General features: G+C 40.9%; 1 protein-coding gene across 1 annotated transcript in view; it reads right to left on the reverse strand.

Annotated features, from left to right (window-relative positions):
- Positions 1-1,405: 1,405 nt before the first annotated feature.
- Positions 1,406-14,808, reverse strand: part of LOC134337159 (uncharacterized) — a 120,435-nt gene continuing 107,032 nt past the window's right edge. Inside the window, exons 12-15 of the mRNA XM_063032002.1 lie at positions 9,990-10,208; positions 5,974-6,136; positions 4,127-4,232; positions 1,406-1,553 (exon numbers count right to left, since the gene is read on the reverse strand). Coding sequence (XP_062888072.1) covers positions 1,454-1,553; positions 4,127-4,232; positions 5,974-6,136; positions 9,990-10,208 — 588 coding nt within the window. The 3' untranslated portion in view covers positions 1,406-1,453. The remainder of the gene's footprint in view (positions 1,554-4,126; positions 4,233-5,973; positions 6,137-9,989; positions 10,209-14,808) is intronic.

Below are 14,808 nucleotides of genomic sequence, written 5' to 3' on the forward strand. Positions count from 1 at the left end.
AAGAACTGTGAGAACAGCTGAGAAGATCACAAGAGTCTCCCTACCATCCATCAGGGATATTCATTGGGAGTGCTGTGTCTACAGGGCCTTTAGTATTATTAAGGATCCCACCCATCCATCCAGCATCCTCTTTGACTTCCTAACATCAGGCGGGAGACTCCAATGCATAAAAACAAGAATGGCCAGGGTGAGAAACAGTTTCTTCCCCCAGACCATTAGGCTTCTGAACTCCCTGCTGCATCATATTCGAAGTGTCACTGGTTAATCTGTTTGTAATTTGTAATGTTTAATTTATGCACTTTAATTTGTTATTTATGCATGATTCATCTGTAGATTTTATCCTTGTCTTCATAAGTTATTGTGTGTTATGTGTACCACTGTGCTTTACACCCCGGTTCGTTGTTTCGTTTCTATATACATTATATGATTATACATGTTATGGTTAAAAGACAAAAAAGCTTGACTTAAATTTCACTCATGATATTTGATATTCCACACATGATATCTGTGCCACAAATAGGATTAGCAATGGATATCTCCAACAAAAGAGGGTCTGGTCATCTGCCTTTGATAATCAATGGTGCCATTTTACCTGGATTAGTTCTGGGGGCTGGCTTGCTTTTCTGGTAAGTCCACTGTGGCACAAGGTCTGTACTCACCATAGCTGGTTATGGTGAGGAGAGTAGTAGCATGGATATAAATGCTGAGGAAGAATTTTAAGTATTGGAGGAAAGACAGGATTTTGTAATTATCAAACATTGTTAAAAGTATAAAAATCATCCAAACTGGATAAAATATCTCCCAGGCTCCAAAAAAAAAGCAGGAGGAAATCATTCAATCCTAGATCAGCACTTTGGCTCTGTGGGTTGCTGGAGGACTTGCACTTGAACAGATTGGTACCATTATTTTAAAAAGGTGAAAAAAGGCTCCTGCTTGACCTGCAAGAGCTACAACTGTTTCACTCCTTGTGAAAGGCATGAAAGTTTGAAGTGTTTTTCCTTGCTGCCCATTGGTGTCGGTTTTCCAGAATTCCTTGGTGGCTTTGCTGTCCTAATATCGACAGCATTCGCTCTCATTCACCCTCTGGAAATCAACACTTTAATTCAATTTGCAATCAAGGCAGCGGTGAGGTTTGGATCCGAGAGATTTGACAGGACCTCAATTCATTCATTAAGTTCCAAACAAAAAGTAGTTGAACTGATTGCCAATAGCTTTTATTAATTACTGAGCATTACAACCTATTCCTTGACAAAACTGGCATAACATTGTCATTCAAAATTGCAATTAACAACATACAAGTATTTCGCCTTTAATGCCACACTGACAAAAATACAGAAGCTGCAGTTATTTCCCTGACCATCTATTTTCATTTCCTATAGACTGATTAGTGACAGCAGAAGTTTCCACAATTCTTCAGCCCAAGTTCTGAAGCTCTGGTTGGTTGTTGGAGTGCTTACACAATTGGAAAGACAACATAATCGGTTATGCCACAATTATTATTTTGGTCCCTTGACATCTTGATGTAACCATTGTCACCCCATGATGTTCCCCAGCTGCAAAATAAGAGATGAAAAGGTGTTAATTTCACAATTCTGTTGAAGTATTAACCTGGAAGAACTGTACACTGCAGAGAAGGATTTCGATTGGATCTGATTATGTTCTTTTAAATAATGACAACGCACATAGGATATTTGATTTCTATAGCTGAGCAGGATGTTGCAATAATGCTTTTTTAAAAATTTATAGTTAGGTTAAGGGTCAAAACATTCTCCTTGACCTCTGACATAAATTAATAGCCAATGGAATGTGTGTGGATTTACCACAAGCTTTTAGATCAAATTTGGGTGGGAATGTAAAGTATTGGAAACCAGATGTTACCTAAAGACATTTTTTACCCACATTCATGCAAGAGATAGTTTTAGTGAAGGAGAAATAATGCTGAACTTGTACTGCATCATTATCAGGATGGGACTAGCCTGATGGATCAATGGCCTATTATCACCAAGAATTTTTCATCCTATTTGCCCATAATTTTAAGCAGAGGCAAGTTTAAAAAGAATACCGGAGTACAAGAGTTAGAATGTCGTCTCTAAGTACCCAAGTTGGGACATGATGTTACTTGAGTATAAGAATCAGAGCATCATATTACAATTATAAAAACACATTACAGAGTCCATCTAGAGTATTTTGTGCAGTTCTGGTTTCATAGCTGTAGGAAATATATTATTAAGTTGGAAAGAATACAGAAAAGATTCTCAAGCATGTTACAAAGCCTGTATAGCTTGAGTTATAAGGAGCGACTGATTAGACGGGGGCCTTTGGAGGAGCCTCAGGGATAACCTTATAGATGTTTATATTATCATGAAGATAAATATTATGAATGGTCACAGTCCTTTTTTCCCTGGGATGGGGGAGAATAAATCTACAAGGCATAAGCTTAAAGTGAGAGGGCAAACTTTTCACACAGAGAGTGGTGGAAATTTTAAACAAGCTACCAGATGATGTGGTAGAGGTGGGTGCAATTAAAATGTTTAAAATATATCTGGAATATGTACATGGATAAGAAAGGTTTAGGGAGATATTGACCAAATACAGGAAATCAGACTAGTTTAGGTAGGCACCTCAGTCAGCAAAGGCCTGGCTCAACCATTCCTATCCATTATTGGCAACACTGTCAGAACAGAGAAACCTGGGAATACTAAGCAGGTCAGGCAGTATCCATGGTGAGGGAAAAAGAGCTAACACTACAGATTGTAACTGATTATCAGAATTGATGAAAAGGTTAGTGATAAAACAAGTAATAAGGTGCTGACAAAGTTGAAAACAAGGATAGAATAAAAGGGAAGGTTCTGATAGGGTGGAAACCAAAAAATAGTAGATAAGAGGGGTGATTGCCTAAGGAGGTGTAGATTCTGAATAATTATCTGAAATTATCAAAGGACTGCAGAAAGCTGGGAGTAAAAGTCCAGTAAATGCTGTAATCTGAAATTGATTAGTTGGGACACTACAATATACTTGGTTAGAAGGTAAGATATTGTTTATTGAGTTTACATGGAGCTCCACTGGAACGATGCTGATGGTCAAGGATTGAGAGGTCCCAGTGGGAGTGAGATGACAAAGTGACAAACAAGGATCACACCTGTGATCTGACTGTAGGTGTTTTCCATCACATTATTCCATCTTCATTTTGTCTTCCCAAGTAAAAGAAACCATGTTAATAAGCAGTAAAAATAGTATGCTAAATTGAAAGAAATACAAGTCATTCACTGCCTCATATAGCACTCATGTTTGGGATATTGGAAGGTGAGAAGAGTTACAAGTAAATCATAGCATCTTCTGTTGTGGGAAAGAGAGGTACAGATTGAAAAGTGAAGCATCCCTTTGGAATGGAGAAACTAAAATAGAGGAAAGATGCTGGTGTTGTTGGAAGTTAAGATAATGATCCAATGAATGTGAAGACCAGTGGGGTAGATGGTGAGGATGAAAGGGGAACTAATCCTAGTTCTGAGGGCTGCGAGAAGGGTAAGAGTAGAGGTATGGGAAATGGACATCTTGTCAATCCCATCCAACTTTGTCATTGACTCTCCACATCTACAAGGACATATTTTTTGGTGTTGGTCACATTTCTTACCGACCAATTTCTGTAATGTTAATGTTCTAAAAGAGACTCTTCTCTTAAAATGTATCTTTTCAGTACTTTTGTCCTGGAGTTTGTATATCCTCTCCTTGACTGCTCTGGTGGATTCCTAGTGGCCATACACATTGCATTCTTTCCATACTTTAGATCTAAACAGTTCCTTTGAATTCCCCATTGGATACATAAGTAACAACACAATAGTACAATCCTTTAGATTTGGTCATTTCCACTCTGCCCTATTTATATTTTAAAAATTACTCTCAGGACTCCCTAGGTTTCTGTTTGATATGTAAAAGAGCCTCACCTTTGGCAGCTCCCCCTGATAAACACATGTCTTTCTTCTGCTATCAGTCTCTTGAATCTTTTCCCTGATGCCCCTAGGATGGCAAGTAGTTTCCCTAATGTATCAACACTCAGATCAAACGCAGTTTTTTTGTCACTGCTCTTCCTGAGGTCGTCTTTTGTCATTCATTTTGTTATGGTACATACCTGTTTTTAATAAGCCAATATTTTCCTTCCTCCTCTGTGCCATATCCAATCAACAGCACTGCATGGTTCACACCATTTTGATTGCAATGTGGATCATAGTAGACACCTGAACGGAAACATTTATTTAAACACATAATTGAAAAAGGTGATTGGCCTCATGTTGCATAGAAATTTATTCTGTTATCTTGTCATTGAATTATCACTTTACAATCTGTTTATTCTGTTTGTCATATTTTTCTCACATTTGTCTGTATTTTTATTATAAATCTTAATGTTCACTTTTATAATGAGGAATTCCAATGCAAATTTCTTATCTTGTAACACTGTCATCCAATTTGCCCTCAGCATTCTATCTCCATAGTCCTCAGTCTGTCCACAGGGAACCTTTTCCCATGCTGCCAATGTTCTCTCTAAGGTGAGTGCGTGTACGCATCTTTTGCAAAAAAAAAAGAATTTAAACTACTCACAAAAGGTTGTCACCCTCTACCTCATTAGTATGTTAACTATATTTCGTGATCATACACAATCACATTCCCTTTTCCAGTTTCTGATGTGGACAGTGTTAACAACAGGGAGTTTGTGTTGATTTGCTTGCAGATTTTAGAAATGGATAATTTATGCTGTTTTTATGGAAGAAATTATTCAGTGTGTACATATTGTTGTTACTGGGCAAAAAAGTTGCACGGTGCAATATTTTTGTGCAGACTGGTCATTGCAAATTACAAGGAACATTGTGTGCAGGCAACATTCAATTTCCATACGAATGTAAAGTTTGTCAAATTTTCTAAGTTACTTCTGGGGTTTGACAAAAGTAAAGAAGCAGAATGGAAAAGATAGCAAGGTGGTGCAGGCAGTAAGCTGGCTTCAATGAATCCAATTTGATGAAAACATTTTTATGGGTTCTTTGCAAAATGATTTTTGTAATGTAGTTTATAATTCTGAATATAGAAGTATCACTGGCTTTATTACTGATTAATGTATTTATTCTTCACTTTTCTGTTTGGATTCATTTTGGGAAATCCACATGTCAATCAAATATTTTTTCCTATTCTAAGTACAATTTTATAAGAACATTTTGTATAACTTGTGAATAATTAAGTCCCTAATAGAATTGTGATAAGTAAAGTCGTTTATTGCTTTTTGCTCAATATACTGTACTTACAAACAGATGAAACATCTGACATTGATTTTATCTCAAAGGGTCATGTAATAATTTTGAAAGCAGCAGGAAGACTGAACTTGCTCTCATGTAACAATGTTTCATTGCTCACAGTATACTACTACAGGATAGGATGGAATCAAGACATATACCATTTTTTTTTAATGAACTCTGTTTCCTTATGTAATGGTATTTCACAAATTTGTGCCTGTGACTTCTATCTTGAAGTTTGTTGCAGTAGATGGTAATTCTATTTAATGAAGATTCTAATTATTTTAGCTTAAGTTTATGCTTTACAACACAGGAATACAGAAAATTATAGGAAGGGTTACTAGGTTGCAAGTTTTGAATCGAATCGCAGGAAGAATTCAACTGTTTATTGGCGTGTGAGTTCTGTCTTGGAGTGTGATGGCAATGGATAATTAAGATGAAAAGGGCTGGTTTAATTTCCTTTCAGGGAGGGCAAGAGAGTGCCAATACCAAAAGGAGATGTTGAAAAATGTGAATGCTGGAAGGGACAGGCAGTTTTCAACAGCACCAGAATGCATATGCCGTGGGAGGTGGGGTGGGGGATGGATGTATGGTTGATGTAAATATCCAACACCAATTACTAATGATATATAAGTTGAGAGAGGAAGTGGGTGCAAATGTAGGGTTATTAATATGCGTGGTTCAGATAATTTCTTACCTTGACTGTAATACTGGAAGGATGTGAGGGAAGCATCAATGGCAATACAAAGGGGTCCAATTTTTGCCACCCTTCCTGCTAAACGTGCTTCATTGTCTTTTAATCTGCGATATCTTTTGATCCTGGCAACAACATTGTTCCTCTGAAATCTGCAGGATCCTTGCTAATGATAAATTAACCATTAAAATTTGAAGTTCATTAGTACTACATGAATTCTGCAGATGCTGGAAATTCAAGCAACACACATCAAAGTTGCTGGTGAACGCAGCAGGCCAAGCAGCATCTGTAGGAAGAGGTGCAGTCGACGTTTCAGGCTTCCTCTAATATCCCCCTTGAACTTCCCATTCGTTACCTTAAAGCCATGTCCTCTTGTATTGAGCAGTGGTGAAGAGGCGCTGGCTGTCCACTCTATCTATTCCTCTTAATATTTTGTATACCTCTATCATGTCTCCTCTCATCCTCCTTCTCTCCAGAGAGTAAAGCCCTAGCTCCCTTAACCTCTGATCATAATGCATACTCTCTAAACCAGGCAGCATCCTGTAAGTTTCCTCTGTACCCTTTCAGATGCTTCCACATCCTTCCTATAGTGAGGCAACCAGAACTGGACACAGTACTCCAAGTGTGGCCTAACCAGACTTTTATAGAGCTGCATCATTACCTCGTGACTCAAACTCTATCCCTCAACTTATGAAAGCTAACACCCCATAAGCTTTCTTAACCACCCTATCTACCTGTGAGGCAACTTTCAGGGATCTGTGGACATGTACCCCCAGATCCCTCTGCTCCTCCACACTACCAAGTATCCTGCCATTTACTTTGTACTCTGCCTTGGAGTTTGTCCTTCCAAAGTGTACCACCTCACACTTCTCCGGATTAAACTCCACCTGCCACTTCTCAGCCCACTTCTGCATCCTATCAATGTCTCTCTGCAATCTTCAACAATCCTCTACACTATCCACAACATCACCAACCTTTGTGTCATCTGCAATCTTACCGACCCACCCTTCTACCCCCACATCCAGGTCGTTAATAAAAATCACGAAAAGTAGAGGACCCAGAACTGATCCTTGTGGGACACCACTAGTCACAATCCTCCAATCTGAATGTACTCCCTCCACCACGACCCTCTGCTTTCTGCAGGCAAGCCAATTCTGAATCCACCTGACCAAACATCCCTGGATCCCATGCCTTCTGACTTTCTGAATAAGCCTACCGTGTGGAACTTTGTCAAATGCTTTACTAAAATCCATGTAGATCACATCCACTGCACTACCCTCATCTATATGCCTGATCACCTCCTCAAGGAACTCTATCAGGCTTGTTAGACACCATCTGCCTTTCACAAAGCCATGCTGACTGTCCCTGATCAGACCATGATTTCTAAATGCCCAAGAATCCTATCTCTAAGAATCTTTTCCAACAGCTTTCCCACCACAGACGTAAGGCTCATTAGTCTATAATTACCTGGAGTATCCCTGCTACCTTTTTTGAACAATGGGACAACATTCACCTCCCTCCAATTCTCCGGTACCATTCCCGTAGAGAACGAGGACATAAAGATCCTAGCCAGAGGCTCAGCAATCTCTTCCCTCGCCTCGTGGAGCAGCCGGGGGAATATTTCATCCAGCCCCAGGGACTTATCCGTCCTTATGTATCTTAACAACTCCAACACCTCTTCTCCCTTAATATCAACATGCTTCAGAACATCAACCTCATTCATATTGTCCTCATCATCATCAAGTTCCCTCTCATTGGTGAATACCGAAGAGAAATATTCATTGAGAACTTCGCTCACTTCCACAGCCTCCAGGCACGTCTTCCCACCCTTATCTCTAATTGGTCCTACCTTCACTCCTGTCATCCTTTTGTTCTTCACATAACTGAAGAATGCCTTGGGGTTTTCCTTTACCCTGCTCGCCAAGGCCTTCTCATGCCCCCTTCTTGCTCTCCTCAGCCCCTTCTTAAGCTCCTTTCTTGCTACCCTATATTCCTCAATAGACCCATCTGATCCTTGCTTCCTAACCTCATGTATGCTGCCTTCTTCCACCTGACTAGATTTTCCACCTCAGTTGTCACCCTTGGTTCCTTCACCCTACCATTCTTTATCTTCCTCACCAGGACAAATTTATCCCTAACATCCTGCAAGAGATCTCTAAACATTGACCACATGTCCATAGTACATTTCCCTGCAAAAACATCATCCCAATTCACACCACAAGTTCTAGCCTTATAGCCTCATAATTTGCCCTTCCCCAATTAAAAATTTTCCTGTCCTCTCTGAGTCCCTCCTTTTCCAGGTTGCTCAGGTTCTACCAATGCTGTCATTGGTGTAGTTCAGAATCACAGGGTGGATTCAGGGCAAAGAGGGGCACGATCAACAGATGCAGCTTTTACACCAATAGGAACTTGCTTATTTAGTTCCTCCTTTGGCAGATCAAAAGACAAATTTGGAGAAAATCCCATGTCAGGTAACACACTGATCTCAAAGTTTGTCTTTTAGTTGTGGTCTCAGTTTGCCTCCATGATACCACCCACGCATTGGAGAGTAAGACGAGTTTCACAACACAGAAAAAGCTGGAAACTCCAAGCGGCTCAGGCAGTTGGTATGGAAACAGTAAATAAGTTCATCTTTGGTCTGAAATGTTAACTCTTTTTTTCTTTCCTCAGATGCTGCCTGACCTGCTAAGTCTTTTAAAGCATTGTCAGTTGATATTTCAAATTTCCAGCATCTACATTTTTTTTGATTTTCACTACATATCAGACATTACAGATATTAAAAGTTAGGGCACCTTAGCCAATGTTTTGAGTCAATCTCAATGATATTACATTGGATAAAAACATACTGTATATAATACGGGTAAGGAATTCAAAGATGAGTGCGTAGAATTGCCGAGGGAGCAAATTTAAGGAAGCTGAAGCTACACGGTATTGGTAAAAACAGTCAGGAGATGTTTGTGGTTTACCAGTCAGGATAGCACATAATTCTAATCCTATGAGTGATTTCGATAGCAGGGGGTGTACGACTGTAGAAACAACATCAATGTTAAAGATCAATGGTATAAATATTTACCTGAGAACTCTTTTAATTGTTATTGCTGATTTAAACCTAATATATAAAACACTGAACTTGTCAAGTAAAAGCTTATTTTTCATTGCTAAGAGATGCATCTCTTTCTTAACAAATAACTATGCATATAATAAGGTGCTCTACAAAATACTGTATATATTAACTCTAACCCTTTGATTCAAACATTTTGTATCAGCTTCACCGCAAATTTATGTAAACAGTAACACAGCATTTAGTGTGGCTTCAGCAACCTGGATTCCACCCTGACTTCTAGTGTTGTCTGTATGGAGTTTGCACATTCTCACCGTGACCTCCTAAATTGACCCTGGCTTTTCTAGTTCTCTTCCATATCCTAAAGATGTGATGGTCGGTAGATGTAAATCCATCATTCTTACTGAGCACGTTCAATGTGTTGACTCAGGTGAATGACGCAGTAACGCTCAGTGTCACAGAGCAAAGTGATTATATTCTTGAACTAACAGCCAAAGGACTGGGCTGTTGATTCAGAGATCTGAGCTATAATCCCACCATAATTGTTTGAGAACTTCTCTAGTAATTAAATCAAAACGTAACTTAAAAAAAATCTTACTTTCAGTTCAATAATCATGAACTTATGGACCTACTGTAAAAATACAACTGGCTCCAACATTCTTAAGGGAAGGAAATTCCCCATCCGTACCTGGCAAAGGTAGTATGTGACTTCAAGTCACCACTGTAATTGATTCACATCTGCCTTGTTAGTCCAGGGGCAACTAGAAAAGGATAATAAATGCCAACGTTGGCAGAGACATCTGCATGACCATGATTAAATACATACAGTCAAAACGTTCTGATCTCCTCCACTGAGTAATGTATCTGAACAGAGAGGACATATCATTTGGACATATGTTTTGCCATTCAGCACATGAATGAATGTGAGTAAATTAAATCCATGTTGAAAAAGACTTACTTGTCCAGTGTAGGGATAACTTTTTTCTGATTCTATGCCACCAAGTCGCATTATGCATTCGTAGGCACTTTCCATATACCCACCATTGCATCCGTAAGAATTACAGTCACAATCCAGCATGTTCTGTTCACTCAGAGAGATAAGTTGCTTCTTTTTTTTTGCCCACTGCCCCTCGAGGGCTCCAGCTGCGCTGAAGGCCCAGCAGGAGCCACATGGTCCCTGGAAATCAGAAACACAGTCACACTGAAAACAATCCAAAATTCACATCACATCAATCATTTTCATCTTTACTGAGGTGGAGTACAGTTCTACATTGGAGAAACTAAAGTGTATGTGAGCATGTAATCTTGAGAGTTTGAGTATCAGAGTTGTGAAAGTAGTTCTTCTACCCTTGATCTTTAGGGCTGAAATGTGATTGATGCAGCAGATGTGGAGGTCGTGGCAATTGCCTCTGTGCACAAGTACTGCCATTGTATAGATGATTGAGAATAATGTAAAAAGTGCACTATGAACATGCTAAATCTGCAATTACATTTAAAGGGTTGTTTTGAGGTGACAGACTGGCAGGCACTCTGTGAGCCACATGGAGAGGATACTGATGGGCTCACAGAGTGCATCACTGATTACATCGACTTCTGTGTGGGCTGCAATGTTCTGACAAGAACTGTCCTTTGTTATTCAAATAACAAGCCATGGGTGACAAAGGACATTAAGGACATCCTGAATGCTAAAAAGAGGGCATTTAGAGATGGAAATAGGGAGGAGCTGAGGGCACTACAGAGGGACCTGAAAGCCAGGATCAGGGAGGCTAAAGACAGGTACAGGAGGAAGCTTGAGTGGAAACTCCAGCAGAACAACATGAGAGAGGTCTGGAGGGGGATGAGGACCATCACTGGGTTCCAGCAAACTAGCAACAGAGGAGTGGAAGGCAGTGTGGACAGGGCCAATGAACTTAACTTGTTCTTTAACAGATTTGACAGTGTGGCCCCTACACATCCCACACATGAGCCATCTGTTGTCGGCCCCCAACCAACACATATTCCACTCTCCCCTCCTACCCCTCCTCACAGTCCCCCACCCTGCTCTCATGACTATACCCCTTCCCCACATGAAACCACCACGGTGGGCTTCACAGCTCTACAGGTGAGAAGACAGCTGAAACGTCTCAACCCAAGCAAGGCTGCAGGACCGGATGGTGTTAGTACCAGGGTGCTCAAAGCCTGTGCCCCTCAGCTATGTGGAGTACTTCGCCATGTATTCAGCCTGAGCCTGAGGCTCCGGAGGGTTCCTGTGCTGTAGAAAACGTCCTGCCTTATCCCTGTGCCGAAGACACCACGCCCCAACGGCCTCAGTGACTACAGACCGGTGGCATTGACCTCCCACATCATGAAGACCCTGGAGAGACTTGTTCTGGAGCTGCTCCGGCCTATGGTCAGGCCACACTTAGATCCCCTCCAGTTCGCCTACCAGCCCCAACTAGGAGTTGAGGATGCCATCGTCTCCCTGCTGAACCATGTCTATGCCCACCTGGACAAGCCAGTGAGCACTGTGAGGGTCATGTTTTTTGACTTCTCCAGTGCGTTCAACACCATCTGCCCTGCTCTGCTGGGGGAGAAGCTGACAGTGATGCAGGTGGATGCTTCCCTGGTATCATGGATTCTTGATTACCTCACTGGCAGACCACAGTACGTGTGCTTGCAACACTGTGTGTCAGACAGAGTGATCAGCAGCACTGGGGCTCCACAGGGGACTGTCTTCTCTCCCTTTCTGTTCACCATTTACACCTCGGACTTCAACTACTGCACAGAGTCTTGTCATCTTCAGAAGTTTTTGATGACTCTGCCATAGTTGGATGCATCAGCAAAGGAGATGAGGCTGAGTATAGGGCTATGGTAGGAAACTTTGTCACATGGTGTGAGCAGAATTATCTGCAGTTTAATGTGAAAAAGACTAAGGAGCTGGTGGTCGACCTGAGGAGAGCTAAGGTACCGGTGACCCCTGTTTCCATCCAGGGGGTCAGTGTGGACATGGTGGAGGATTACAAATACTTGGGGATACGAATTGACAATAAACTGGACTGGTCAAAGAACACTGAGGCTGTCTACAAGAAGGGCCAGATCCGTCTCTATTTCCTGAGGAGACTGAGGTCCCTTAACATCTGCCGGACGATGCTGAGGATGTTCTATGAGTCTGTGGTGGCCAGTGCAATCACGTTTGGTGTTGTGTGCTGGGGCAGCAGGCTGAGGGTGGCAGACACCGACAGAATCAACAAACTCATTCGTAAGGCCGGTGATGTTGTGGAGATGGAACTGGAACCTCTCACGGTGGTGTCTGAAAAGAGGATGCTGTCTAAGTTGCATGCCATCTTTGGCAATGTCTCCCATCCACTACATAATGTACTGGGTGGGCACAGGAGTACATTCAGCCAGAGATTCATCCCACCGAGATGCAGCACAGAGCGTCATAGGAAGTCATTCCTGCCTGTGGCCTTCAAACTTTACAACTCCTCCCTTGGAGGGTCAGACACCCTGAGCCAATAGGCTGATCCTGGACTTATCTCATAATTTACTGGTATAATCTACATATTACTATTTAACTATTTATGGTTGTATTACTATTTATTATTTATGGAGCAACTGTAATGAAAACCAATTTCCCCCGGGATCAATAAAGTATGACTATGACTATGACTATGAAAGTTTGGATTTTTAGAAAATATTCCATCATGCACAGTACAATATTGATTGTTGTAGAGACATACATAAACAAGTCTTTAAGTCTGCACAAACCATCAACCACTCATTTACATTTTTGGTTGGCAATGATGATCATTATCACAAGCCGGGGCTGAAGGTATGAAGACCCTGAGATACCCCGTTGTCAGGATCCCTCTCTAGGCCTCACTAGTGTAGTCCAAAGAAAGCTTATGAAGCAATACATTTGGCGCTAACTTGGCTGCAGGAGCTGCCAGAAGGATGTTCAATGACTTCCAGCCGCCTTAGGGGCTCCACTCCGGATTTGCTGTCTGGGTTTACTCCCGTGGCCTTCGTCTCTCCTGAGGCTGCCCTCTCTTAATCCTACATAAATCACAATTTTAATTCTCTTTGCTCCTACCATTCACCTCGGCACCAGCGCAATTTACATTGGTAAATTAATCTACAAACCTGTGGTCACAGAGTGAAAGTGCAAACCCCACACAGACAGCACCCAAGGTCAGGATTGAACCCAGGTCTCTGGTACACAGCTGGTATTGTAAAGCATCATGTTAAATGCTACTCCAAGGTGATAGTGGAAGATTGCTTTCCTGATTGGAAGTCTGTGACCAGAGGTGTACCATATGGGTTGGTGCTGAGACCCTTCATTAACACCATGGATGTGAACGTACGAGTTTTGATCAGTACGTTTGCAGATGATATAAAATTGGTGATGTAGACAACAAGGATGGTGATATAGATCATTAGGAAGTTGGGTGGAGCAAAGGCGAACGGAATTTGTCCTGTAATAATGAGAGGCAGTACACTTTGGAAAGATAAATGAGAGAAGGATGTGTACAATAATGGTTGAGCCCAAGAGAGTGCTGATAAACAGATGGAGCTCAGGGAGGTCACTGGAAGTGGCAGCACAGCGGATAAGGTGGTGAAGATGATATGAGATGGTTGATTTTATTGGCTGTGGCAAAGAGTAAGAGAACAGCTTTATGTTGTTCTGGAAGGCACATTACAGGACAAGGGTACAGCATTTCAGCAATGAAACAAGTCTCTTTTACCACCAAGCAAAGAAGGATGCTGAAGAGCAACCTGACAGAGGTATAAAAGTACTGTGAAGGGGATAGATAGAAATCTTTTCCTATGGTGGCCATGTGCTTGACAAACATATTTAGGTTTAAGATGAGGGGGAGGAGATTTAAGAAGGAATCTGAGGGAGAATTTCTTTTCACCCAGAAGGTGGTTGGCGTCTGCAGCACACTGGCTGAAGAGATAGAGGAGTCAAGTACTGTCACAACATTTAAGAAACAGTAGGACGACTACCTGATTCACCAAGGTATATAAGGCTATAGATTTATGAAGGGAAATAGAAATAGTGTAGATAGATACAATGGATATTGGGGACTGAAGGACTTGCTTCTGTGTTGTATGAATCTGTAGCTCTAAGAAATCCAAAAACATTCCCTTCCTACTGTTGCCACCAGTTGAAATGTACCCTTATGAAGAAGGGGCTTGGGTAAGTAATATGAACATTATTTATGATGGGGGTTTCAGATAACAATGGAGAAGATGCAGAAGATACATTAGGAGATACAGATACTGGACATATCAAAATTCTACCTCATAGCATTGTTAATGAGGTGTTTAGGCAGGCTTCATCTCAAGATAAATTTATTTTAATTTTACATACAATATACATTGCATATTGAAATCTGAAGTGCCCAGTAAAACAAAAGAGTATATCTTGAATTGAATTGCAAAGGATGTCTCTGAAGCAGTCAACCCAGTTCATCCCAAGTCACATGCACTAAGTTTGTAATGTAACAGTCAAGTTTAAATCTATTGTTTTCATACGCATACACGCCATGAAAAATTGCTTCTTGAAGCAACAGCACAGGAGAAGATGAAGACAAACATATCTTAACATAAATTAACATAATCACACTTTCAAAATTATGAACAAAATAAACAATGTATGCACGTTGTAGTCCACTTATAACACTCAGTTTCTTTGACTTCAGTAGAACTGCATTTTGGAGATGTGGGATAGTATGTACTGGATTTTGGAGAGTAAGAGATAATATGTACTGGATTTTGGAGAGTAAGGGATAGTA

This window comes from Mobula hypostoma, chromosome 24 (assembly GCF_963921235.1).
Source record: "Mobula hypostoma chromosome 24, sMobHyp1.1, whole genome shotgun sequence".
In the NCBI taxonomy this organism is placed as follows: Eukaryota; Metazoa; Chordata; class Chondrichthyes; order Myliobatiformes; family Myliobatidae; genus Mobula; species Mobula hypostoma.